The 22659-nt window shown below is 46.1% G+C and overlaps 1 protein-coding gene across 2 annotated transcripts in view; it reads right to left on the minus strand.

The window, feature by feature from the left end:
* Positions 1–22659, minus strand: part of NBAS (NBAS subunit of NRZ tethering complex) — a 353016-nt gene that overhangs the window by 135705 nt on the left and 194652 nt on the right. For both annotated transcript variants that reach the window (XM_074991286.1, XM_074991287.1), the window contains exon 41: positions 743–972. In XM_074991286.1, the coding sequence (XP_074847387.1) occupies positions 743–972 (230 nt within the window). The remainder of the gene's footprint in view (positions 1–742; positions 973–22659) is intronic.

The raw sequence follows: 22659 nt of genomic DNA on the forward strand, positions 1-22659 counted from the left end.
CTACATTAAAACACTGGATTATCTCGAATGCATTTAAAGTCAATAATAGAATACTTTTTTTCTTTAATGTGGTTCAGAATACTTTTCCCCTTTCAGTGTACCCGTCTTGAGGTACTGCAAAATTAGCAGCTAAAGCACAAACAAAAGGGGTAGGGGAGCAGAATGAGTATCTGAACTTATTAAGTCATTTGGATGTACAAAAACCTCTTCATCTGACTATAGTGGTTGGAGGAGAAAAGAGGAACCCTTTAGAGCAACATTGGTAAATAAACCTGCAAAAGGGTATCATAAAGAGGAGGCAGAAAACTTGTTCTTTTTTGGCCTCTGAGGATAGAACAAGAGGCAATGGATTTAAACTGCAGCAAGGGAGGCTTAGGTTGGACATTAGGAAAAAGATCCTAACTGTTAGGGTGGCCAAACAGTGGAATAAATTGCCAAGAGAGGTTGTGGAATCTCCATCGTTGGAGATATTTAAGAACAGGTTAGATAGATGTCTATCAGGGATGGTTTAGACAGTACTTGGTTCTGCCATTAGGGCAGGGGGCTGGACTCAATGGCCTCTCGAGGTCCCTTCCAGTCCTAGTATTCTATGATTCTGTGAAAATAAAGTGATGACTAGTAAGTCCTTCTAAGACAATAAAAATTAGAATAAATGAATAAATAAATGAAATTACTGTCCTGTTTTGAGTCTTGAATACCACATCTTGAACGAAACAAAAAATATAAAACAATCATTACTTACTCCACCAGTCCCAGTATAGTTTCTCTCTTGTACTGACCATCTGCTGTAAACCTCTGAACATCTACTCCTTTCCCAAGACCTTGAAGGATTTGAGCCTGAGTGAAGTCCAATAGTTGTTCATTGTAGTAGTACAGCTGCTTAATCAGAGTTGCAATTTCTTCAGGCCAGTCTGCATAGGCACACTGAGCAACATGCTTTGTCACCATCTTAATCAGCTCTTTTGGATCAGCCTGTGAAATCAATTTAAAAAAAAAAGTCTTCATTTCCAAACTCTAAAACAAAACTGCCAATCTAGGATTCATCTGATGGTGTTTTTATCAATCAAAAAGCAAAAGATTCTTTGATCCTTAAAGATATGACCAGTTCCAATGGTGTTACATATTTTAAGCCGGAGGAAATCTCTTGGGATGTTGTAGAACCTTTCAAAAAGGTAAAAATATTAGTGTTGCCACTAAATGCTAAATAACTAGAATAAATTATATAACTGACATGCCCTATCTGCACTACTGACAAACTTGTCTTTGTACTGGAGGAGTGTGATTGGGTGGCAGCCCTACACTGGTTACGGAAGGGGTTAAGATAGCCTTTGGACAGGACTGGGGCCTGACACCAATCAGAAGTAGGCTAAAGGAAGCCAATCCAAGCCTCGCTGGCCTGTATAAAAAGGGCTGAAAAGAACTAGGAGCTCAGTCTCTCTTTAGCTTTGGAAGGAGAACTAGTTACCTATAGAAGGGAAGGTACCTTGGGCAGAACAGTACTAGGGAAGGTCAGGGTGACCAAGGAGAGCTCTGGTCTGCCCAACTCCCTGGCTGAATGGGCTTCAGGGGCTTGAGTGGGTATTAGGGTTACACAGAAGCAGCCAGGGGTAGGACTAGACAGTAGGTACGCCAAACCTTGCCAATGATGAGTGGCCAATTCAGACTGCAGTTTGCTCCTGAAGAAAGGGGCTAGGAAAAGAACATTAGCAGGTCACTGAGGCAAGTGGTGGGATTCAGCAGTACCAGGACACCCATGGAAGGGAGGAACCTGGGTGTGGGCTCTGGCCAGAGGACAGAGTAGAGTGGAAGGGGTTCTGCAGTCTGGGAGTGATGCAGGGCATGACAGAGTGCTATGGTGGAAGTTTGGAAAGGACAGGTGACTGTAGGTGAGACACCAACAAAGGCAGGTGCTCCAGTGCTGGTAAGAGCTGACCTGCAGGTGGTGCTACATGGCAAGTCAAAATTGTGACAAGGAGATAAAGGAAACAGTATTTTTTCTTTTTGATTAGTAAAAATAATATTATAGCATACATTTTGTAACTGGAATAAAGCACAAAAGAAGACGAAAAAAGTTTCTAATACAGGTTGCACCTCCCTTGTCCAGCATGGTTCGGACCTGACAGGTCCTTTACAAGATAATTTGCCAGATGCAGGGAGGTCCAGGGCTTCTGTCCCCAGACTGCCCTGCGCTCCCGGGGCTGCTGCAGCTCCAGACTCCCTTCTGGGAATTCTGGGCCCCAGCTCAAGCTCCCTGAGCCTGCAAAGGGGCTCCACCCACTGGCCCCTGCTACCACAGAGCAGCCTGGGGACTCCAGCCCTGACTTGGCAGGGCAGGCTGGAACTCTGGTTCCTCACTTTGTTGTTGCCAGATGAGAGAGTACCGCATTTGAGTGGTGCAACCTGTACTAAAATACTGCATTTACTGATCTAATGAATTGAAAGATTATTTATCAGACCCTAAGCTACCTGTATACAATATAAACTCCACGATACAAATTAGCTAACCTTCATCCTACAGTCAAAGAGGGAACCACACCTCAAACATTAAAATATCTTTTTCTAACTCACTGACTCTTTCCAATGCACTGAGATGAAACATACAAATGCAACAGCATATTCATAACAGGATAAAATGCTGTTTAGAGGTTTAAAAATTATTTGACTCATGTATTTAAAGTTCACTATGGCTGTAGTATCTAGCTCAAATTTTCAAAACTGCACACAGAACTTAGATCTTTGAAAGTACATTAGAGTTTCCATATTCACAAATCAAAGGCATTCAGATATACTTTTGAAAACCTGCCCTCATACAATTTTGTATTATATAAATCATGAATATTGTATGTATATACTCATCTGACAATAAGTCACAAAACTTTTGAACCATTATAGAAGCTACATAGTCATCTACTTACTCAGCCACTGAAACACGGTGAACTTTGTGGTCAAAAATCATGTAGCAAAACTACCCATCCTTTTGAGTACAGGAAATAAATAAGGTATCTATTTGAAATGGCAGAGGAATGTACAGATCACAGGGAAAGGCAATTACCTAGGAATTAGGATAGCACACTATGTTTAGTCATGTTATTTTAATAAAAGTTGTATTTGAGCTATAATAATGGCATGTGATCAGCACCCTGACTTGAACTCTTAGCTGAAAAATGACATCTTCAGCAATACAACACCCTCAGAACAATACTATGATTTTAGTACAGACTCCCATACACAGAATCACCAACACTTATTCCTATATTCTGTTTGCAATTGTATGATAAGAAGAATCCAGCCACTGCAAGGGACATAAAGGGGCCCTGAACCACTAAGAATAAGCAACTGAAACAGCTGTGAACATGCCAAATTAAGTTATTTTATGAAAGCTTGTAATGTTTTGAACTTTGTTGTCATTTGGAGATATTTTCTTTCAAGGTTATTGCTATGAATGTGAGCCTGTATATAAAAGCGTAGAAAATGGTAACTGCAGCTGTTATACAACTACAGTAACACCTCACAACAGTGGGGGTGAAGCAATCAGGAAGGGACAGGCTAGTTAGAACTAACTGCCAGCACTTAGCATTGTAAACTTTGGTATAGAAAATGCAGAATGGTGGACCATTAAAAACAACAAAAAGACAAAGAAACTGGGGAGGGTGGGAGGAATGGTGGGAAGAAGTAGGCAGAGCGGGTGGCAGTCTTGGAAAATCAAAGGCAGGTGAGAGTCCCCCATGCACTCTGTAACCTTGAATTACCACGGTCACTCTGATGCGTGAAAAACAAAACCCAAAATAGCCACTGAGCAATCTAAGTTTTGCTAGAAGAAGTGTACACTGCGGAATGTTGGCAGAAGAGCTTCTTCCGCCACCAGACCTACTGAAACTTGATGTAAGCGGTTTAATTATGGCAGGGGGAGAGCTCACTCCCATTGGAAAAAAGTAGTTACATAAGAGAGCTTATGGGAGAGCAGTCTGTAGTACAAGCATGGCCTGAAAGAAATAAGAAAAAAATGAACAAGAAGACCACCTGTGGCATCTTTTAGACTGACAGATATTTTGGAGCATAAGCTTTCGTGGGCAAAGACCCACTTCGCTGATGCAAGTGGAAATCCACTTAAAAGGGAAAGAGTTATGTAGTAGGAAGACATAAGCCTGAGGCCTGAACTAAAACAGTAGTCAAACTTTGCCAATATAAAGCAAAGAAGCAAAGTTAACAGAGGTCAGACTCTGCCTGCTTTCCAATTTACAGAACCTGACAAGAACAGGGCTGGTACTGTAAAAACACTCACATTCCTAAGCAGTACTAGGCACAGGACACTCACACTAACACATTCTAGAAGGCAGATACCAGAAGGCTGCAGTAACACGTATGTTATAAACAGGAGGGCCAACAGAATTGTTGGGTCCCTGGACCAGGTGGGGGAGGGACAACTTTGTGCTCCTGGGAAGGACGGGGAATGGTGTGGAAGGGACAAGGTTTGGGGAGGGCGGGGTCTAACCTTCCGCCATCAGCTCTTCAGCAGTGCCCAAGGTTCTAGTTCTTCAGCACCGCCCAAGGCTCTGGAAGCGATTTAAAGGGCCTGGGAATCTGGCCACCACTGCCTTTTACACCACGAGGCTCCAAAGCAGTTGTTCCCTTTCCCTCTCCTCTGCCCATCCCTCCCCTCAAGAGGCCTGGGTGCCACCCCTCGCCCTCAATATAATAAGAACACACTGACCCTGCCTAAAGATAAAGGCAGAATGACACTGTGATGCATAGAGATGTTTTGATGGAACCAGCATGTACAAGGCAGCGAGCAGTAACAACATCAGAGGGGTAATATGTAACTTGTTTGTATTGGTGTCTCAGCAGAAGTGTGTTTGACCAGTCTTAGGGGAGACTGAAAGTCCCACCCTTCTACAAGCTATGGCCATCGTCCTGGGCATATATGCACTAAGTGGGCTTTTTGCACATATAGGCACCAGTGCCGGGCTTCACTGAAATGAAATCTGCTTAACTTCCTTCACTATGGGCAGGTCTGTGACTATTGAGCAGTTTATGGCCAGCACAGCAGACTTCTCTCTGTGCAGCGTGTGGACAGCACAGAGAGAACACATACGCAGCCAACATCTGACCACAACTATGTCATGAAGGCTATCCAGAAACTGAGGGCGAGGATCCAAGCAAGCTGTTGCCTATGAAACACTGCATCCCCTCTGGGGAAGAGGTCATGCTTGGAAAATGCTCAGAGACAATAGGTAACTTGTTTTAGAGAAGGAAATTTGATTAACATTGAAATCCATCTTTATGCTTATTTTCTGCATAAATTGTATGGGTTTCTATTTCCTTAACATTTCTTCTTTCTTTTATTAGATAAACTTTTATTTTTACCTTAAACATGTCTCTGTTGTCTAAACTGTATGGCATGTGTGGCCCCAAGCAAATTACAAACTGGGAGCAGATCTGACTTTATTGGGGATGAGGAACCAAAGGGTGCAAACATCTGGTACTTAGGAACTCGGGCATATAGATTTGTGGATACCCTGGACTGAGATAATTGTGCAAGGATAAGTAGGCTGGTGGAAACCAGAGTTGAAACCTTTCTGCTTGGAGGCTGGCTACTGATGTCAGACTCATGAGCCCCACCACCACAGCATTACTACGGCACATGAATCACACAGAATCAGCATCACAGAATCATAGGGCTGGAAGGGACCTCAGGAGGTCATCTAGTCCAGCCCCCTGCTTCAAGCAGGATCAACCCCTATTAAGTCATCCCAGCCAGGACCTTTTCCAGCCGGGACTTAAAAACCTCAAGGGATGGAGAATCCACCACCCCTCTAGGCAATGCATTCCAACGCTTCACCACCCGCCTGGTGAAGAAGTTTTCCCTAATATCTAACCTACACCTTTCCCTCTTCAACTTCTGACCATTACTCCTTGTTCTGCCATCTAACACCACTGAGAACAGTTTCTCACCCTCCTTTTTAGAGCTCCCCTTCAGGAAGTTGAAGGCTGCTATTAAATCACCCCTAAGCCTTCTCTTCTGTAAACTAAACAAGCCCAAATCCCTCAGCCTATCCTCATAGGTCTTGTGCTCCAGACCCTTAATCATTTTTGTTGCCCTTCGCTGAACCTGCTCTAGCAAATCCACATCCTTTTTATACTGGGGGGCCCAAAACTGGACACAATATTCCAGATGTGGCCTCACCAGTGCCGAATAAAGAAGAATAATTACTTCTCCACATCTGCTCGAAATGCTCCTCCTAATGCACCCCAGTATGCCATTTGCTTTCTTGGCTACAAGGGCACACTGTTTACTCATATCCAGCCTTTCATCCACCATAACCCCTAGGTCCCTTTCCATCGTACTGCTGCTGAGCCAGTCGGTCCCCAGCCTGTAACAATGTTTGGGATTCTTCCGCCTCAGGTGCAGGACTCTACACTTCTCCTTATTGAACTGCATCAGATTTCTTTTGGCCCAGTCCTCCAATTTATCCAGGTCCCTCTGGATTCTCTCTCTAACCTCCAATGAATCTCTCTCTCCCACTAGTTTTGTGTCATCTGCAAAGTTGCTGAGGGTGCAACCCAGTCCCTCATCCAGGTCATTAATAAAGATGTTGAATAATACCGGCTCCAGAACCGAGCCTTGCAGCACTCTGCTTGAAACAGACCGCCATCGAAATATTGAGCCATTGACCACTACCCGTTGGGCCCGACCATCAAGCCAGCTTTCTATCCATCTTATAGTCCAAGGATCCAATCCATATTTCCTTAACTTATGGACAAGAATGTTGTGGGAGACCATATCAAAAGCCTTGCTGAAGTCAAGGTATATCTCATCCACTGACTTCCTCGTGTCCACAGAGCATGTTACCTCGTCATAGAAGCTAATCAGACTGGTCAGGCAAGACTTGCCCCGGTGAATCCATGTTGGCTACTTTTGATCACTTTCCCCTCTTCCAAGTGCTTCAAAATGGATTCCTTGAGGATTCCCTCCATTATTTTCCCAGGGATTGAGGTAAGGCTGACAAGGTCTATAGTTCCCTGGATTGTCCTTCTTTCCTTTTTTAAAGATGGACACTAAATTTGCCTTCTTCCAGTCATCCGGTATCTCCCCCGATCTCCAAGAGTCTTCAAGGATAATGGCCAAAGGTTCAGCAATTCTGATCAAGCCAAACCATGTCTGAGATACATTAGTCCATAAGAGCAAAACATAAGAACATACAGAGGACAGGTGTAGCTGTGGTATTTTCAGGGGGGGGGGGGGGGGGGGCGGAGACAAGTTACCAAAGTACAATGAATAAATTCAGCAAGTAGCAGTGGAGTATGTGGGATGACTTCATATTTTCTTTTATTTCCTTTACAACAAGATACTTTAACATATTAAAAATCAAGGATGTTAAAAATTCCAAGCTTATAAATGACTTACATAAACTAGAACAGTACTATGCACTCCTGTACATAATGTTTGAACACTGGGGGTAGGAAATCACTAAGAAATCTTATTGCTCTCCAGAAGCCTTTCTTTTCCTCCCCCAATGTCATCACCACAGCAGGTTGTTATTCTCTTCAACTATTTAAATTACTTGTAGCATGTTTTTTCCCCTATTCTGACATCACCCATCATCACAAAGAAGAATTCTAGAAGATGCTAGTTTTATAAACAAAGCATGGCAGTTCTTTGAAGTTCTTTTATATGTACAAAAACTACTTAAAATACTTTGCCAAGACTAGTAAGCTCAAAATATGACTTACTTTTCACTCAGGAGATTTGTATGTTAGAATAAGTCTGCACAGAGGTGAATTTGTAAGCAAAACACTGCGAACACATATGCAGTGAGTACACACATACACATATTGTGCATTCACACACACAATAAAAGAACAAACATGAGAAACAAAGGTTACAGATGCAAAAGTAACTACAGGACAACTAAGGAAATGCCAGTTAAAGATTGACCATACAAGCTGAATTCTGCTCTCTTTCGTGTATATATTAAGATTCAGGGAAAATCCTGAAAATTCACAAAAATGTGTTAATAGTTGCATACCTATTGACAATTCTTCTTGTAAACAGGAGCAGCCTTTTATTGACATTTCCCTGAAAAGAGCTCATCCTGAAGCAGGCCACAAATTTCACACCAGTCAGTTAATATTTGAGAAAGTTACGACAATCTGAAAACGGTGTTATAACAAAGTATTGGACAACTAACTACACTTAACAAAAGAACTTAGTTAATTCTCTCCCTGAACTCCCAAGTTCTCTCTTTTATGTTTCAGATAGTAAGCACCTCATTGCAGAGGATCCCTGTATCCCCTGCACAACACAAGCCCACTTATTGTACTTAAAGAAATAATAAAAGTAACACTGAAAATGACAGAAAATAATTCAATGCAAGCATTCCAGAACTTTCCTAGTAGGGTGGCAGAGTAATTCACTCTCCAGGACACAAGAAATAAATATATATTTTTTCTAAAATGCATACTGTGAAAAAATAAAATAATTTAAATTTTATATGTACAAAAACTACTTAAAGTACTTTGCCAAGACTAGTAAGCTCAAAATCTGACCTACTTTTCACTTCCCCTTCTTGCAAGCTAGCTAGCTACTGATACTCGCTTTCAAGGCCCAACGTGGATCATATTGTATACACTATTAGCAGAAACCTACCTAATTCACAGATGTGGGGAAAAAAAAAGCATCACAAACCTTGAAATCTGGTCTTTTGTGTACAGACCAGTGTTTCTCAAATGGGGGGTCCCCAAACAAAAAAGAGTAGAAGGGTTACTAAGCCAATGTAGATGGCGACATGTATTGCCACCCTTACTTCTGCGCTGCCTTCCAATCTGGGTGGCTGAGAGTTAAGGATGTTGGCAAGCCACGCAGGTCTGAAAGCAGTGCTACAGCTAGCAATATCACAGAAAGGCTCCAATTTCATACCATGACACCCTCTTCCTGAACTGGTACTATATGGCATTGTGGCTACAGAAATACTGTGTCCAGTTCCGGTGTCCAGAATACAACAGAGATTTTGAGAAATTGGAAACAGTTCAGGGAAGTGCCAGAAAAATGACTGGGACTGGGAATATACGCATTACAGTGAGAGATTCAAGGAGCTCAACCTATTCAGCTTACCAAAGAGAAGGCCAAGGGGCAACTTGATCCCCAACTATAAGTATCTACATGAGGAAGTCTGATAACAGATGCTCTTCAATTTATCAGACAAAGGTATAATGCGATCCAGCAGCCAGAGGTTGAAGCTCGGCAAATGTAGTCTAAAAATAGGGTGCAAATTTTAACGGTGGTTTTCAGCTATGTGGTAGACTTTTCATCACTGTAAATATTAAAGATTGTATTCTTAAATATACTATCAAGTTCTTCCACAACTATAGGAATGGAACCAGGAATTAATTATTCTTAAGCATTTTTAGTGACCTGGGTGTACACTTGGCACTGCCCATCAAGAGAGGTAGTGGCATAATATAGCCTACTATATAGAAAACTTTATCTGTGTACATGTAGTGTTTCAAGAAGCCAATTACTTTGAATTGCAATACTTCTACTACATTGGCGAGTACCAGTGTATTATTTTACTGTATTCTAGTTCTTTGAAAAGTGTATTTTACTGGTAAATATAACTCTTAGATATCCAGATACTTTATTAGCTGCCCCCGTCCAAAACTCAACATGCTAGATAATGAAGTTTTACTGCACATGATCATAAAAATTATGAGACTAGTTTCAATTAAATGCATTGGAGAGAAAAGGGGGTAAGTCACATGCACATATTTATACACATGCACGTTTATAAATAATTGAAACAAACACAACATCTGTACATCATGGAAGTGTTTTAAATGTGACACGTTTTAATGCCACAATGACAGTGAATGGAGATAAGGAGGCAGACATTTCCAATGCTCTAATAATTGGACAGGAAGATAACGTAATTTTGTACAGTATTTCATTAGCTCCTCATGTTAATGAACATAAAATAAATTGAAAGCTTTTCTGTTTGAGCATCATTCTCACTTTTGTATTATTCGACCAGGACAAATTCATAGCAGAAAAGGGCAACATTATCCAATGATATTAGGATGAGTGTTTCTTTAAAAAAAGCCTCTGCATATGCTTGCCTGAATAAAGAGCTTGAAATTCTCACAATTTATGAAACCTAGATGTGCATACAACTATCTTTTATACAGTCAACCTGTGTGTTAGACTTAATTTCTATACTTTCAGCTGTTTTCTATAGTTTTCTTTGTACTGCAATAGGACAGATCTCCTGGGAATCCAGATAAAAACCGTAGATGCCAAACCATGTAATTACCAACTCTAATAATTGTATGCTGGGGAAGGGAGAACAAAACTTTTTTACAATATCACCAAAAGAAAAGATATGACAAATTAGTAATTTATTTTGACACAAAATGAAGTTCATATTGTGAATAAACTTTTCTCCAACTGTGGAGAGAATATATACCAAATTGCTTTCAGATTCAAAAAATGAACTATTATGTATTTCTTTTAATATAAATTTGGATTTGATTTTTGAGAAGCCTGTGGGATTTATCAGTTATATCTGGATGATGGTACAGTAACATATGCATTAGAGTTTCCGGTTAGATTCCTGGCATTTTATAAGAGTGGTATGAGCTTTTTGCATGCAGTGCATCGTAAGGGGATCTCAGGTGCAAAATAATTTTGCTAACTACTGAATAGGTGAGAGAAGCTGGCATTAAAGGCAAGCTATGAGTCGGTCTTCTCTGTTCAGATGCCCCAGGAGTTTGGTGGGGGACAGGGGAGAACTGGTATGCACTCTCTGATCTTTCGAGCACAGGGATTGTGGTTTGGATGGCTCTCACTTTGCCATACAAGTGAATAAAGATTAGTAAAGTCTAGAAACTGTCAGGATTTTTTAACACCTAAGGACATAATCGTCCCCGTGGGCCAGGAAAAACATGCCTTTGGCTGTGTAAAATCAGTGCAGACACATGAAATTCTAAAGCGACACAGGCTGCCATTTGGCAGCATTACCAATGGTCACTTTTTGTCAGTTAGCTTTCCTGGCAACGTGAACTCATGAATAATCAATGAGTGGGTGTTTGAAATCATGGCCTCTGATTGGGCGAAGCTCCAGGTTTCTGGAAGCTTCTGAGCCCAGGAGGACATTGTTGAAAACCATGTCAGTATGCCACTTGAATCATGAATATGTATATAGAACTTTGAATAATTCATGAGGCACCTGCATAAAAGCAGGGGTCTCGGGGCACTCAGAGGCCCTTGGGAGCACAGCGTGACCTGTGTAAACTGCAAAGGGAGGTGTTGGCTGCCCTGCGCAGCATCCACTGTCCCCTCAGGCCGGCCCCAGAGGCGAAGACGCTTCGGAGCTGATCACACCTGAGGAGGGGCTGAGTCACACAGTGTCGCCCTGCCATCGTGGCGCCACCGCTCTCCAGCAGCGCTCTCTCTCAGCGCTCCCTAAAATCATCTCCACACAGCGCCATAAGGGAGCAGCAAGTGGCCTCAAGGGGAAGTGACCGGGTGGCAAACTGGCCCACCTCACAGTGGGTAATGCGTACCCGGTCACCGAACCTGAGGTCACCATCTTACCTGCGCAGCTGCCACTGTGACCAACTACCTTCACTACGACAACTCACCTGATCTGACAACAACCACCGGACTCGACCACTCACCTTTGACTTCGACTACTGGACACGTAAAATACCACTGAAATTCACACACATTCACATTACTAGCCTGGGACACCGGGGCCCTCTGTGAGGGAGCTGGGGGTTGCTCCCCCACTGTACACCCTCCTCGACGGGGGAGGGGTAGAACCTGGGGGCCTGACCCTGAAGGCCGGGCCTATTTGCCCAGGCTAAGTGCCATTAGAGAAAGGCACATTTAATTAATGTTATACCTGTTGATATGCAAAATTATCATAATAATATTATTAGAGTTATAGAGCTTCAGTATTAATAATTAAGGAGAAGGCAAAGCCTCCCTTACCCTTTTTACCCTTTATCCCTTTAGTAATATAGTAAGGCAAGGACACAACTGGTCCTGCCTTACCTCCCCGGCTTCCCCGGCCTGGTAAGAGGCAAACGCCCTCAGGATCCGGATCTTATAGCTGGGCCACCGTGAGGTCGCGGCAGCCTCAGAGAAAGGCACAGCCTAAGGGCCTCCGGGGTCACGGAACATTTGGGGAGGGCTAGCACCCCGCCCCCGGGAAGAGGTGCGGATTAGCACTCTCACCCTTCCCCTTAAGGAAGGCACACGGGGATCTTTAAACCCCTTTATACCTTCTTTGGTCCTTTTAAAAATTCCATTCTTGTTTACTTTATTGGTTTAGTTAACTCAACGACTTCTTGCTTTGCAGTATAATAAAACATTTTAAAGACTTCACCACCAGAATATATAATGGAAACTGTTCCACTTGTAAGTGGTTATTAGAGTTTAAAGAGATATGCTTTAAATGTAATTAACTGCCTCATGTGCCTATTTTATACTTGTTGCTGCGTGTTTGCATGTTGTTGGTTGTGTTGATTAATAAAATAACCTGTTACCTTGTTTATCCTAATCCTTGTCCTCTGAGCCAGCCTCTTCCCTCCAAGTGGCTTAGTGGGGTCCAAAGCACACTGGGGTGGCGCTCCCCCGCCTTGGGATTGTCGCCGAGCTTGGGCTTAGGGTCCTGGGATCTGTGCATTAGGAGGTTTACGTCCTCCTTGTGAGGGTCTCATTTGAATATCATTAGCACCCCTGTCCACGAGAGACCTCGACAGAAACCTCCTTTCAAAATTACATGAAGTAAATAAAACCTAACAGCTAAATAGGTGAAGCAAGGCTTAGCTTATGTGGAGATTCCCAAACAGAAGTTAGGTCTGGTTCATGTAAATGCACGTAATAGTTTGTGTCTGTGGTTACCAAATGGTAGAATATAGGAAAAACAAAGAGGAGATGTTTTCTGACACACTGACACTAACCTCTTTGCAAACCCACTCCTGAGCCATACCAAAATGCAACAAACTTCCTTGCAACTTTCAGATAATAGGCTGAGAGAAAGCCACTTAGCCTGACCCAGCCTCTCTCTGTGGATATGTAGTTAACAGTCATAACATTGTCTTTCTGTCTAAGTTTTCCATGGTATGAAAGTATTGGTATTTATTTACAGATACCTTAAGTCACTTCATATTTCAATAATTTGCCAAAAATATGCACTAAAATATGATTTAGATGCAGAATTTTCAAGTGAGAAAAACTGTAAAGGTAATTTGGAGAGATAATAGCTACAGTTTGAAATATGTGCAGATAGTTAAAATTTGGGCTATTCCCTGTATACCCAGTCAGAAGCAGAAGCTATCTTTAAGTACAAACACAATGTTGTGAACCAGAATGGCACGGGGAAAGGTGGCAGCAAATACATCACAGCAACTCCCAAAATAGCTACAGTGGAAAGAGACAAAGAAAGAAAATCTGTTTCCTCTATCCCATATCATGAGCATTATCAGGTTGACAAGTATCAGAGAGATAGCCGTGTTAGTCTGTATCTTCAAGCCCATGAAAGCTTATGCTCCAAAATATCTGTTAGTTTATAAGGTGCCACAGGACTTGTTCTTATCAGGTTGCTAGCCTTTATTACCCTGTTTCTATACAGCTGCTGCAGCTATATTTGTTCACAGTAATATATTTCGTTTTACCCATTAAGAAGAAATATAATTTTATAGAAACTTAACAGGCAAAGTGAAATATGAACAAAATTAGTTGCAAGAGCTGTGTAGAAACAATATAATGAAACTTAATCTGAATAAAGAACGACTATTCACTATATAGCTAACTGTAAGCGGGAGGAACCAAGAAGGAAAGTAGTTCTGCAGAAGAGAACAGCAGCTACATTCCACAGTAAATGTTAAGGAATGAGTCTCAGATGGGTAGCAGGGTTACTATGTATCTTTGTAAAGCAAAGCAAGCAGTCCTGTAGCACCTTAAAGACTAACAGTTTTATTTATTAGATGATACCCATTTCTTCATATCTCCAGAATCTGAAGAAGTGGATCTCTCTGTCAAAGGCTCATTACCTAATAAATAAAATGGTTAGTCTTTAAGGTGCTACAGACATACTAACAGAACTGGAAGGGAACGTGTGAGGTCATTGAATCCAGTCTCCTGCACTCACAGGAAGACCTAGCACCATCCCTGACATTTTTTTTTTAAGTTTAACTTGCCCCAGACCTTTGAAAGTATTGAACTCACATCCGTGGGTTTATAAGGCCAATGCTCTAACAGGACTACTTGCTTTGTTTTGGTAAGGAATGACTTATAGTTACTGAGTAAAGGCTGAGTAGGAATTTCAGTTTTGATGGGGTAAAGAGTTCCAACATGTGTGTGGATCATCCAGAGAGCTGTGTGAACAGAGTCATTTAATTTCATATGAAAATGATTTTCATTTTACATTAAACCCATTGAGAAATAACAAATTCTTTACCCTGTAGTAAAAGACAGATACTTGTTTTGTAACTGGGGTTCTTCAACATGTGCTGCTCAGATCCATTCCACATTAGGGGTGTGTGCTTGCCACATGCACTGGTGCTGGAAGCTTTTCCCTCAGTAGCATCCATAGGGAATGCAGCTCTGGCACCTCTGAAGTGGCACCCAGAATGGCATACTGGATCCCTCCAGCCTCAGTTCATTCTCACCAAAAACTCCAACAGTAGGGAAAGAGGGCAAGCCATGGAATGGACATAAACAAATTTTGAAAAATACCCATTATAAATATCTTTTCTTCTTTGAGTGCTTGCTCATGTCCATTTCACATTTGGGGACTCTGAACAATACCCATGAAAGCAGGTAGAAATTCAGGGCTGGGCAGATTGAAGCATAGCTCTGTCAAAACTCAGCATCATCTCTGGCTTGCTGAGCCATGGCATAGTGAGATGCAAACATGTAGGTCTACATATGTCCTGGATTGGGATGTGTGCCAGAAAGGCATTAAAGACACATGTACTCTACTTGAATGGGCTCTGATAATTGGCATCTGTTGGACTTTTGCCAGCTCATAAACAAGTCTTTATGCAAGAGTTGATCCAGTTGTAAATTCTCTTTGAAGAAACTGGAAGGCCCTTCATCCTACCTGCTATAGCAATGAAGAGCCGAACTGATTTACAAAAAAGGCCTGGTATGCGCTAAGTAAAAAAGCAAGACCTTCCTGACATCCAGGCCATATAGTTGATTCTCCTCAGTCACATGGGGCAGCTTGGCATTGGCAAGCATATGTCCTAGCTCACATGGAAGGAAGAGACCACCTTCAACAGGGAGGCTTAATGAGGTGGCAGCTAGACCTTATCTTTATAAAAAGTTTGTGTATCACAGTTCTGAGGTCAAGGCTTTAAATTTCAGAGACGTGTTTGGCTGATGTCACAGCCAACAAGAAAATAACATTACAGGAGAGATTGGAAAGGGAGCAGAAGCCCAGCAGCTCGAAGGGTGGGTCAGTTATCTTGTACAGAACTAGTTTGAAATCCCACTATGGGATGGGGGCCGCACTTCCATGTCAAGACAAGGCTTTTTAGGAATCTGACTATCACGTCATGGGAAAACTCCACCTAACCATGGACCGCCTGATGGCACATAGTGATAGCCACAAAGTACACTCTGATAGATGAGTGCACTAGACTAACATGGCTACCCCTCTGTGACTATATACCTTGCATGTAGAATTCTTTGAGATGTGTGGGCTTACGTTTGTTCCTCATCAGCATGGAAAAATAGTTTTCAAAGAAAGAGGTAGTCCAGAAGACTGGAAGACTGTGACTACACTACAAACTAACTTCAAAGTAACTTCGAAGTAGAGCATCCACACACAAAATGCACACTCCCTTACTTCGGAGTAGGCTTTCCCCTACTTCAAAGTTAAAAGTCTACGCACAAATAGTCCCTACTTTGAAGTAAGGGGACAGGAAATGATGAAGGCATGGGGTCGCATGGCTAACAAGCCCTTCCAGGCTCGCAGCCAGCTGACCCCTTAAATGGCCCCTCCCAGCACCTACAGCCCACATGTGCTCAAGGGTGACAGGCTGAAGACAGAAGTAGCATGTACACAGGGGAACAGCCAGAGACCATACCAAGCTCCCTCCCTTGCTGAGGACGATGCCCTCACGATCCTGATCAGCCTGCTGGCCGTGCTGTTCACTATGCAGCACCAGCAGCATGGGTGGCTTGCTCACTTGGGACCCAGCCTTGAGGCCCTTGCCACCCTCATGCTGCCCCTCCCCCATTTCCCCCCAAGCCGGAGCCAGTGGGCCTATGCCACCAGCACCAAATGGTGGGACCAGCTGGTGCTGGAGGACTGGGACGATGAGCGGTGGCTCAGGAATTTCAGGATGACCCAGCAGACATTTGAGGACCTCTGCCAATGGCTCACCCCAGTCCTCCAGCACCGGGACACCGGTATGCCTCCAGTGCTCCTGGTGCAGAAGAGGGTGGCCATTGCACTATGGCAGCTGGCCACCCCCAACAGCCACAGATCCGTAGGCCACCAATTTGGCGTAAGCAAGGCCACCTTCAGAGCAGTGCTGAAGGAGGTATGGCCAACCCCCACCATGGACCCACACCGGGGAGGGGTGAACAGGAAGGGGGCACAGGGCACCCAGTGGGGGGTATGGGGCCCCCAGTCCGGTGGTCATGGACGTCCCCTCCTTCCCCTTACAGGTCATCCAAGCTATCAACACAGTGCTTCTCCAACATATTGTGACCCTGGGAGACCTGGACGCTGCCCTTGCTGGGTTTGCAGACCTGGGTTTCCCCAACTGTTATCGAGCCCTGGACGGGATGCATGTTGTGATCTGGGCTCGGGACTACCGTGGGGGTGCCTACATTAATAGGAAGGGGTACCACTCAGTGATACTCCAGGCCCTGGTGGACGTGAGGGGCCATTTCCTGGATGTGTGTGTGAGGTAGACAGGTAGGGCCCAGGACACCCAGGTGTTCCAGATTTGTGGCTGGGATGCCAGATGCAGGAGGGGACATATGTCCCCCAGCAGGAGCTCCCGCTCAGAGACATCACAATGCCCCCCTGCATTGTGGCTGACACCGTGTACCTCTTGCACCCGTGGCTCATACGGCCCTATATTGGACACATCGCGCAGGCGCAGGACACCTTTAACGGTCACCTCAACCATGCCAGGGGCACAGTCGAGTGGGCATTTGGGAGGCTGAAGCGGAAGTTTCAGTGCCTCCTCACTAGGCGGGATGTCAGCCTCCCGAACATCCCCGCAGTCACTGCACCCTGCTGTACCCTCCACAACCTTGTGGAGGGCTGCCGGGAGCCCTTCATGCAGGGCTGGGCTGTGGACCAGGGGGTCGGCTATAAGCAGCTGCCTGATGCCCTGTGCCATGAGACACAGCGGGATGGGGTCAGGGTCTGGGATGCCCTGTGCCAGGCCTTCACACAGGGCCAGCCCTGACCCCCCCCAGCCACACACCGCACCATATCACCCTGCACCCCTCACACTCCCCCGTCACCACCAACCCCCCCAGAAAGCACCAGAGACACAGGCTAGGGTGGGAACGGGAAGCTTTAATGGGGGAAATAAAGTAACATATAATACGGAACAGAATGTGGAAACCTTTGGTGTGCACATGGGGACTGGTTGGCAGTGGGAAGGCAAGGGCTCAGGTGGGGGACTGGACAGTAGAGTGGGGCTGGGATGGGGGACCAAACTGGGTGGAGCTCGGGTGAGGGACTGGACTGGAGAGGAGGGCCGGGATGGGGGTAGGGTCAGTTGGTTTGAGGTGTGGCGGCCCAGAAGCCACATTGGCCATGGCTGCACCTACCGCCCCTGGACCAAAGTCCCCTGCGGGGCTGTGACGGGGCCAGGACCATGGGGAGGAAAGGCTGGGTTGGGGGTGCCGTGGGCTCTGCCCCCACGAGTATGCAGGAGAGGCCACTGGGGCTAGTCCAGGAGTGCCCACCTCCATCAGCAGCCACCAGGCCAGCTCAAGGCATTCAGCTGGTGACAGATCCCCCATGTGTCGGGCAGTGGCTGGAGGAGTGGCCACAGGTGGGACTGGTGAGGGGGCAGGAGCTGGGTGAGGTGGCCAGCCAAGGCCTGGAGCATGGCATCCATGCTGTTGGCCAGCCTCACCCAAACGTCCCACTCCATCGCCAGCCATTTCTGTAGCATGCCAGTCAGCTCCCGCATGACTGCCCAGTTGGCAGTTGCCTCCTCATCTCTCCACCGCCGTCTCCGAGGGGCCTGCCAACGGCCATGGGGGGATGTGGGCTGGGGCGATGTGGTGGCCTCCCGCAACTGCAGCCCGCTCACATCTAAAGGGTTGGCCGGCTGGCGAGGGACCTGTGGAGACAGGACGGGATGGGGGGAGGGGGGACTGTGAGTGCTGGCTCCTCACTCGAGGTCGGGGGGTGGGCTGGATCTCCTGCTCCCTTACACCCTACCCCACCTCCCTTCCACCCACGGGATCCCGGGTGCCCAGGGGTTCCCACTTGGTGACGATCAGCCCGTGCCTCTCCCCTCCCTCATCCCCAGGTGTGTGGGCTGTGAGGCTATTCTGGGAGGGGCCCCATCCCCATCCCTTGCGATGTCCCACTCACCCTGAACACACTGGCTGTGACCTCCTGGGGCTGGGGCAAGACCTGGCTCGATGGTGCCCGAATCAGTGTTTCGGAGGGGAGGGCGATGATGAGGATCCTGTCACTGGAGCCGTTGTCATCGCCCGTGGTTTTGGTGGGCCGGTCTCTGCACGGGGGACTGGTGGTGCTGGAGGGACCCAACTCCTCACCGCTGTCCATGGTGGGGGGAACACCAGCATCCACCACGTGCTCCAGGCTGGGCACCTCCCTTGGCTCCAGGGGCCTGTGCAGCTCCTGGTAGTGGGGGCAAGTACATGGGCCGTGTACCCAACTGGCTGGCAGCATCACGGGCCTTGATGTACGCCTAGTGCAGCTCCTTGACTTTGGTTCAGATGCTGCTACTGGGGCGGTCGGGGTGTCCTTGGGCAGCGAGACTGCTGGTCAGCCGGTCAAATGCCTCGGCATTTCACTGGCGGGTGCTGGTTTGCTGAAGGACCTCCTCCCCATCCTTCAACTCCGCCTATGTCCAGGTAGGTCCCCACCTGGCGGGGCCCTTGCCTGGGCCCTGCAACTCCTCAAGACCTCTCCTCTGGAGTCCCCAGGGGGGAGGGGATCCTGCCGTGCTGCCATTGGGGGTGGAGGCTGGTGGGTGCTTTGGGCAGGGGCAGTCCAAGGCACTCCTCATGCTGCCCCTGCTTGCAGCACACACTCAGCTTCCTGCCTGGGGTTGCCAGGAAGCTGCTTCCTTTAAGGCAGCTGGCAGGGACCACAGAGCCCTGCCTGGGCTAGCCAGACTGTCTCCATCCTCCGGGGGGAACCCTCCTTCGAGAGCTCCTTACTTCGAAGTAAGGAGTGCAGAGTGTCTACACACATTAACTTCCAAGTAAGCCTCTACTCCATTCCTGGGAACGGAGTAGTAACTTCGAAGTAAGGGAAAGCATGTGTGGACACTCTACAGGCTACTTCAAAGTAGCCCCTTACTCCGAAGTTAGTTTGTAGTGTAGATGCACCCGAAGAGTGATAGCAAAAAATGGGAGAAACAGAGTATCAGAAGGGCTGGGGAAGAGGGAGTTGGGAAAAAAAAAAAAAAAGATGCAGAGGTATCTCATTTACTTCATGAAATGAAAAGACATCTGACTGATAATGCAGGTGGCAGGGTTAGGTTTTCAAGCTATGCACAATTTGTCAACGGGAGCCTTTCCCAGAATTTAGTTACTTACTTTCAAGCACTTTGCAAAGATCAAATGCAATGTGTAATCAAAGACAGGAAGTTATCTTTATGTATTAGCTTTATCCTTAATATATATCTAAGGATAGATAGTCTTGAAAAATATAACTTTTCAGTCTTGAAAAATATACCCTTTACATTAAATGAAGTCCATTAAAAAACATCCAAACTGCAGATAGCTCTACTATAACATGTTGTGCATTTTGTTTTCCATTCATCACTAACTTTTCAGGAGTCCCAAATTTTGTGCAAAGCATCAGACAGAACTCCTGCAGAAGCTAAAAGTGGGTGCCAAGACATGGCAGTTATACGGACTATCAAAACAGAGCAATCTGTGTGATTTTTTTTTCCTGTCTCTCATAACTGCAGATGGAGGTATACAGAAATGCTCAAAGATTGTGATTAGAAACAAGGGGAACAATTGCTAGTCAAGTCTAATCCAAGCCTTTACATACAATGATATACTCAAACAGTTGGAGCTATTTTCTGTCTCAATTTTCTGCCTTCACACAGTCTAGAAGAAGAAGGTGCTGTACCTCTTGCTCAAGAAGATGCTCATGAGAGGGGTCCCTGAAGAGGGATAGGGTAGGGGAGTGGGTGGGGAGGTAGAGGTAAAGGGGATAGAATGGCCCCAGGCCACTAGCTCTAGGAACCCCTTGTTTGAGGTAATGTGGTCCAGTGAGGGGGGAAAAGGGGCAGAGGTGGTGGTGGAACAGATTGCACCCATATTGTGTGATGGCTAGAGCAGAGAAGATCTCTCAGGCTCCGACCACACCCTCAAACATGCTGCTTAGGTTGTTGAGAGTGGGCCGCCATGGGCTGTTGATGCGATTGCTAGTGAGGTCTTCACCACTGGGATCTGTGCCACTGGCGAGGTTCAAAGCATTGTGGTAGCTGCTGGAACTGCTCCCATGATCCTTGGTAGGGAGAATACTGGGCCAGCTTGAATGGGAGGTGTACATCCCCAACGTATGCAGCATAGTGTAATAATCCTTCATAGAGTGAAGGGCCTCATCTGTCTTCTCTGCAAACAGATTATGGTTGTCGAAGGGACAATCCTCCGCTTTCTGCTGCAGATCCTTGAATACCTTAGAGGTCTGAAACCACAACATGTGCCTCATAACCACAGTGGAGCCACCGAATCCGCCACGTCCATCACGGGCTGGAGCACTGTGCAGGCGATGTTGTGCCCTTCATGGATCACATTCATTGAGGGTAGGGGTGTTGCTGCTCAAGTAAGGAGGGCAATCCACTCCTGCAGCTTGGAGTAGTTCAGGTGGTCATAGTCAGCAAACATGGCTACATAGTTTGCCGCACATAGGAGCAACATGCCAGAGGAATAAACTTGGAGCGCCTGATCTCCCATCTCTTACTTATCCTGTGGAGTGGTAGGAAAGGATTGAGTTTTGTTGCGGACTCCATCAACCACTAACAAATTTGGTGAAACCGAAAGCACTGTATCTGGTGAAGACAAGGAGCAGCGCAGCAGGGACCTATCCTCACCCTGCAGAAGAGAATCCTGAGCCCCAGAATGCTATGATGGTGGATACATCACTGATGTGGTGGGCCTTGGAGACATGGAGAGGTCCCTCGACACCGTGGATGGTGCTGGTGGAGCTTGGAAGCAGTGTGACCACACCTGCCAAGGTGATGACTAAGGAGCTGGTTTTTGTGGATATGGGTAGCGGTGTGCAATCTACTACGGTAGACAGCACTATGGCAGGGCTGGAACGCTGTGATGAAAAGACACTCCTTTGGTTGGAAGAGCCCTCTCCCATGGTGGGCAGTTTGCCCCTCAAGCTATGCAAGAACCCCAAGTATGCAGATGAGCACAGGGACATGGGCAGCACCAGGGACAGATGGTATAGCGAGCTGAGCAGTGCTCAGGCCAGTGTCATATGCACCCTTAGGGGCAAAGCTTTGCTGTGTTGCTTACTGTGCCACACTCTGGTGCCGGGGTCTTTGGTGAAGTGGTGTCTTGGTGCCGCTTGAGTGCCTTCTTCGATGCCTCACCAGAGTGGGGCAGTGCCTCAGCCCTGGACTTGCATGGTGATGAGTCCAGTGCCATGTGTGAGCAGCACATAGACTTGGAGAAGTGCCGCTCGCACTCCGGGTCTGGCATCGAGAGTGGGTTCTTAGTTTTTGAGGCTCTCTTATGCCAAGAGTAGAGGCAGCCAAAGCCAGCAGCGCCAACAGTGTTAATGGTGCTGACAGCACTGGAGGTGGTGAATGTTGGTGGCTTGGCTTTCACAGTGCCAGCTTTGACAGCGCCAGGGACGTTGCAGCCTCTGAGGATGGTGCCAGAGGCCAGGAACACACTGGAGAAGGGCCCACCTTCACGGATGGAGTGCCATTGATCACAGAGTCTATAACCTTAGTCTCGCATGCCAGTTTTTTGGGTGGAGGGCTGCCCTGGGGCTCGTGGTGTTGGCTTGGTCACTCCTGGCCATTGCAGTGAGGCTGGAGCAATGGGCACAGGACTGGGTTTGGTGGCCCTCACCCAGGCATTTGTTGCAGGAGGCATGCTGGTCAGAGGATGATTCAGCAACTGATTCTAACACTAACTAAACTTTTTTTTTTATTTGAATGTCTAACAGGAGAAATAACTTGGATAGAAGAAAAGTAAAAGAGAGATGGAAGGTGAACTAACTAAACTCTTTTGTCTTTCAGAGAGAGAAAGTGAAGCTTCATCTGAAGCCAAGGATGGTAAAAATGGAACTGAGGGGCTGTGCAGGCACTGGAGAGCATGAGGAGATGCTGCTATACACGGAGAACACAGGAAAGCACAGCTACAGAGGAATCTCTGAGCACCAGTATGAGGATGCACTGACACCCAGAGTAGGGTATCCACTGGGACACTACCTG

Source organism: Carettochelys insculpta, chromosome 3 (assembly GCF_033958435.1).
Source record: "Carettochelys insculpta isolate YL-2023 chromosome 3, ASM3395843v1, whole genome shotgun sequence".
In the NCBI taxonomy this organism is placed as follows: domain Eukaryota; kingdom Metazoa; phylum Chordata; order Testudines; family Carettochelyidae; genus Carettochelys; species Carettochelys insculpta.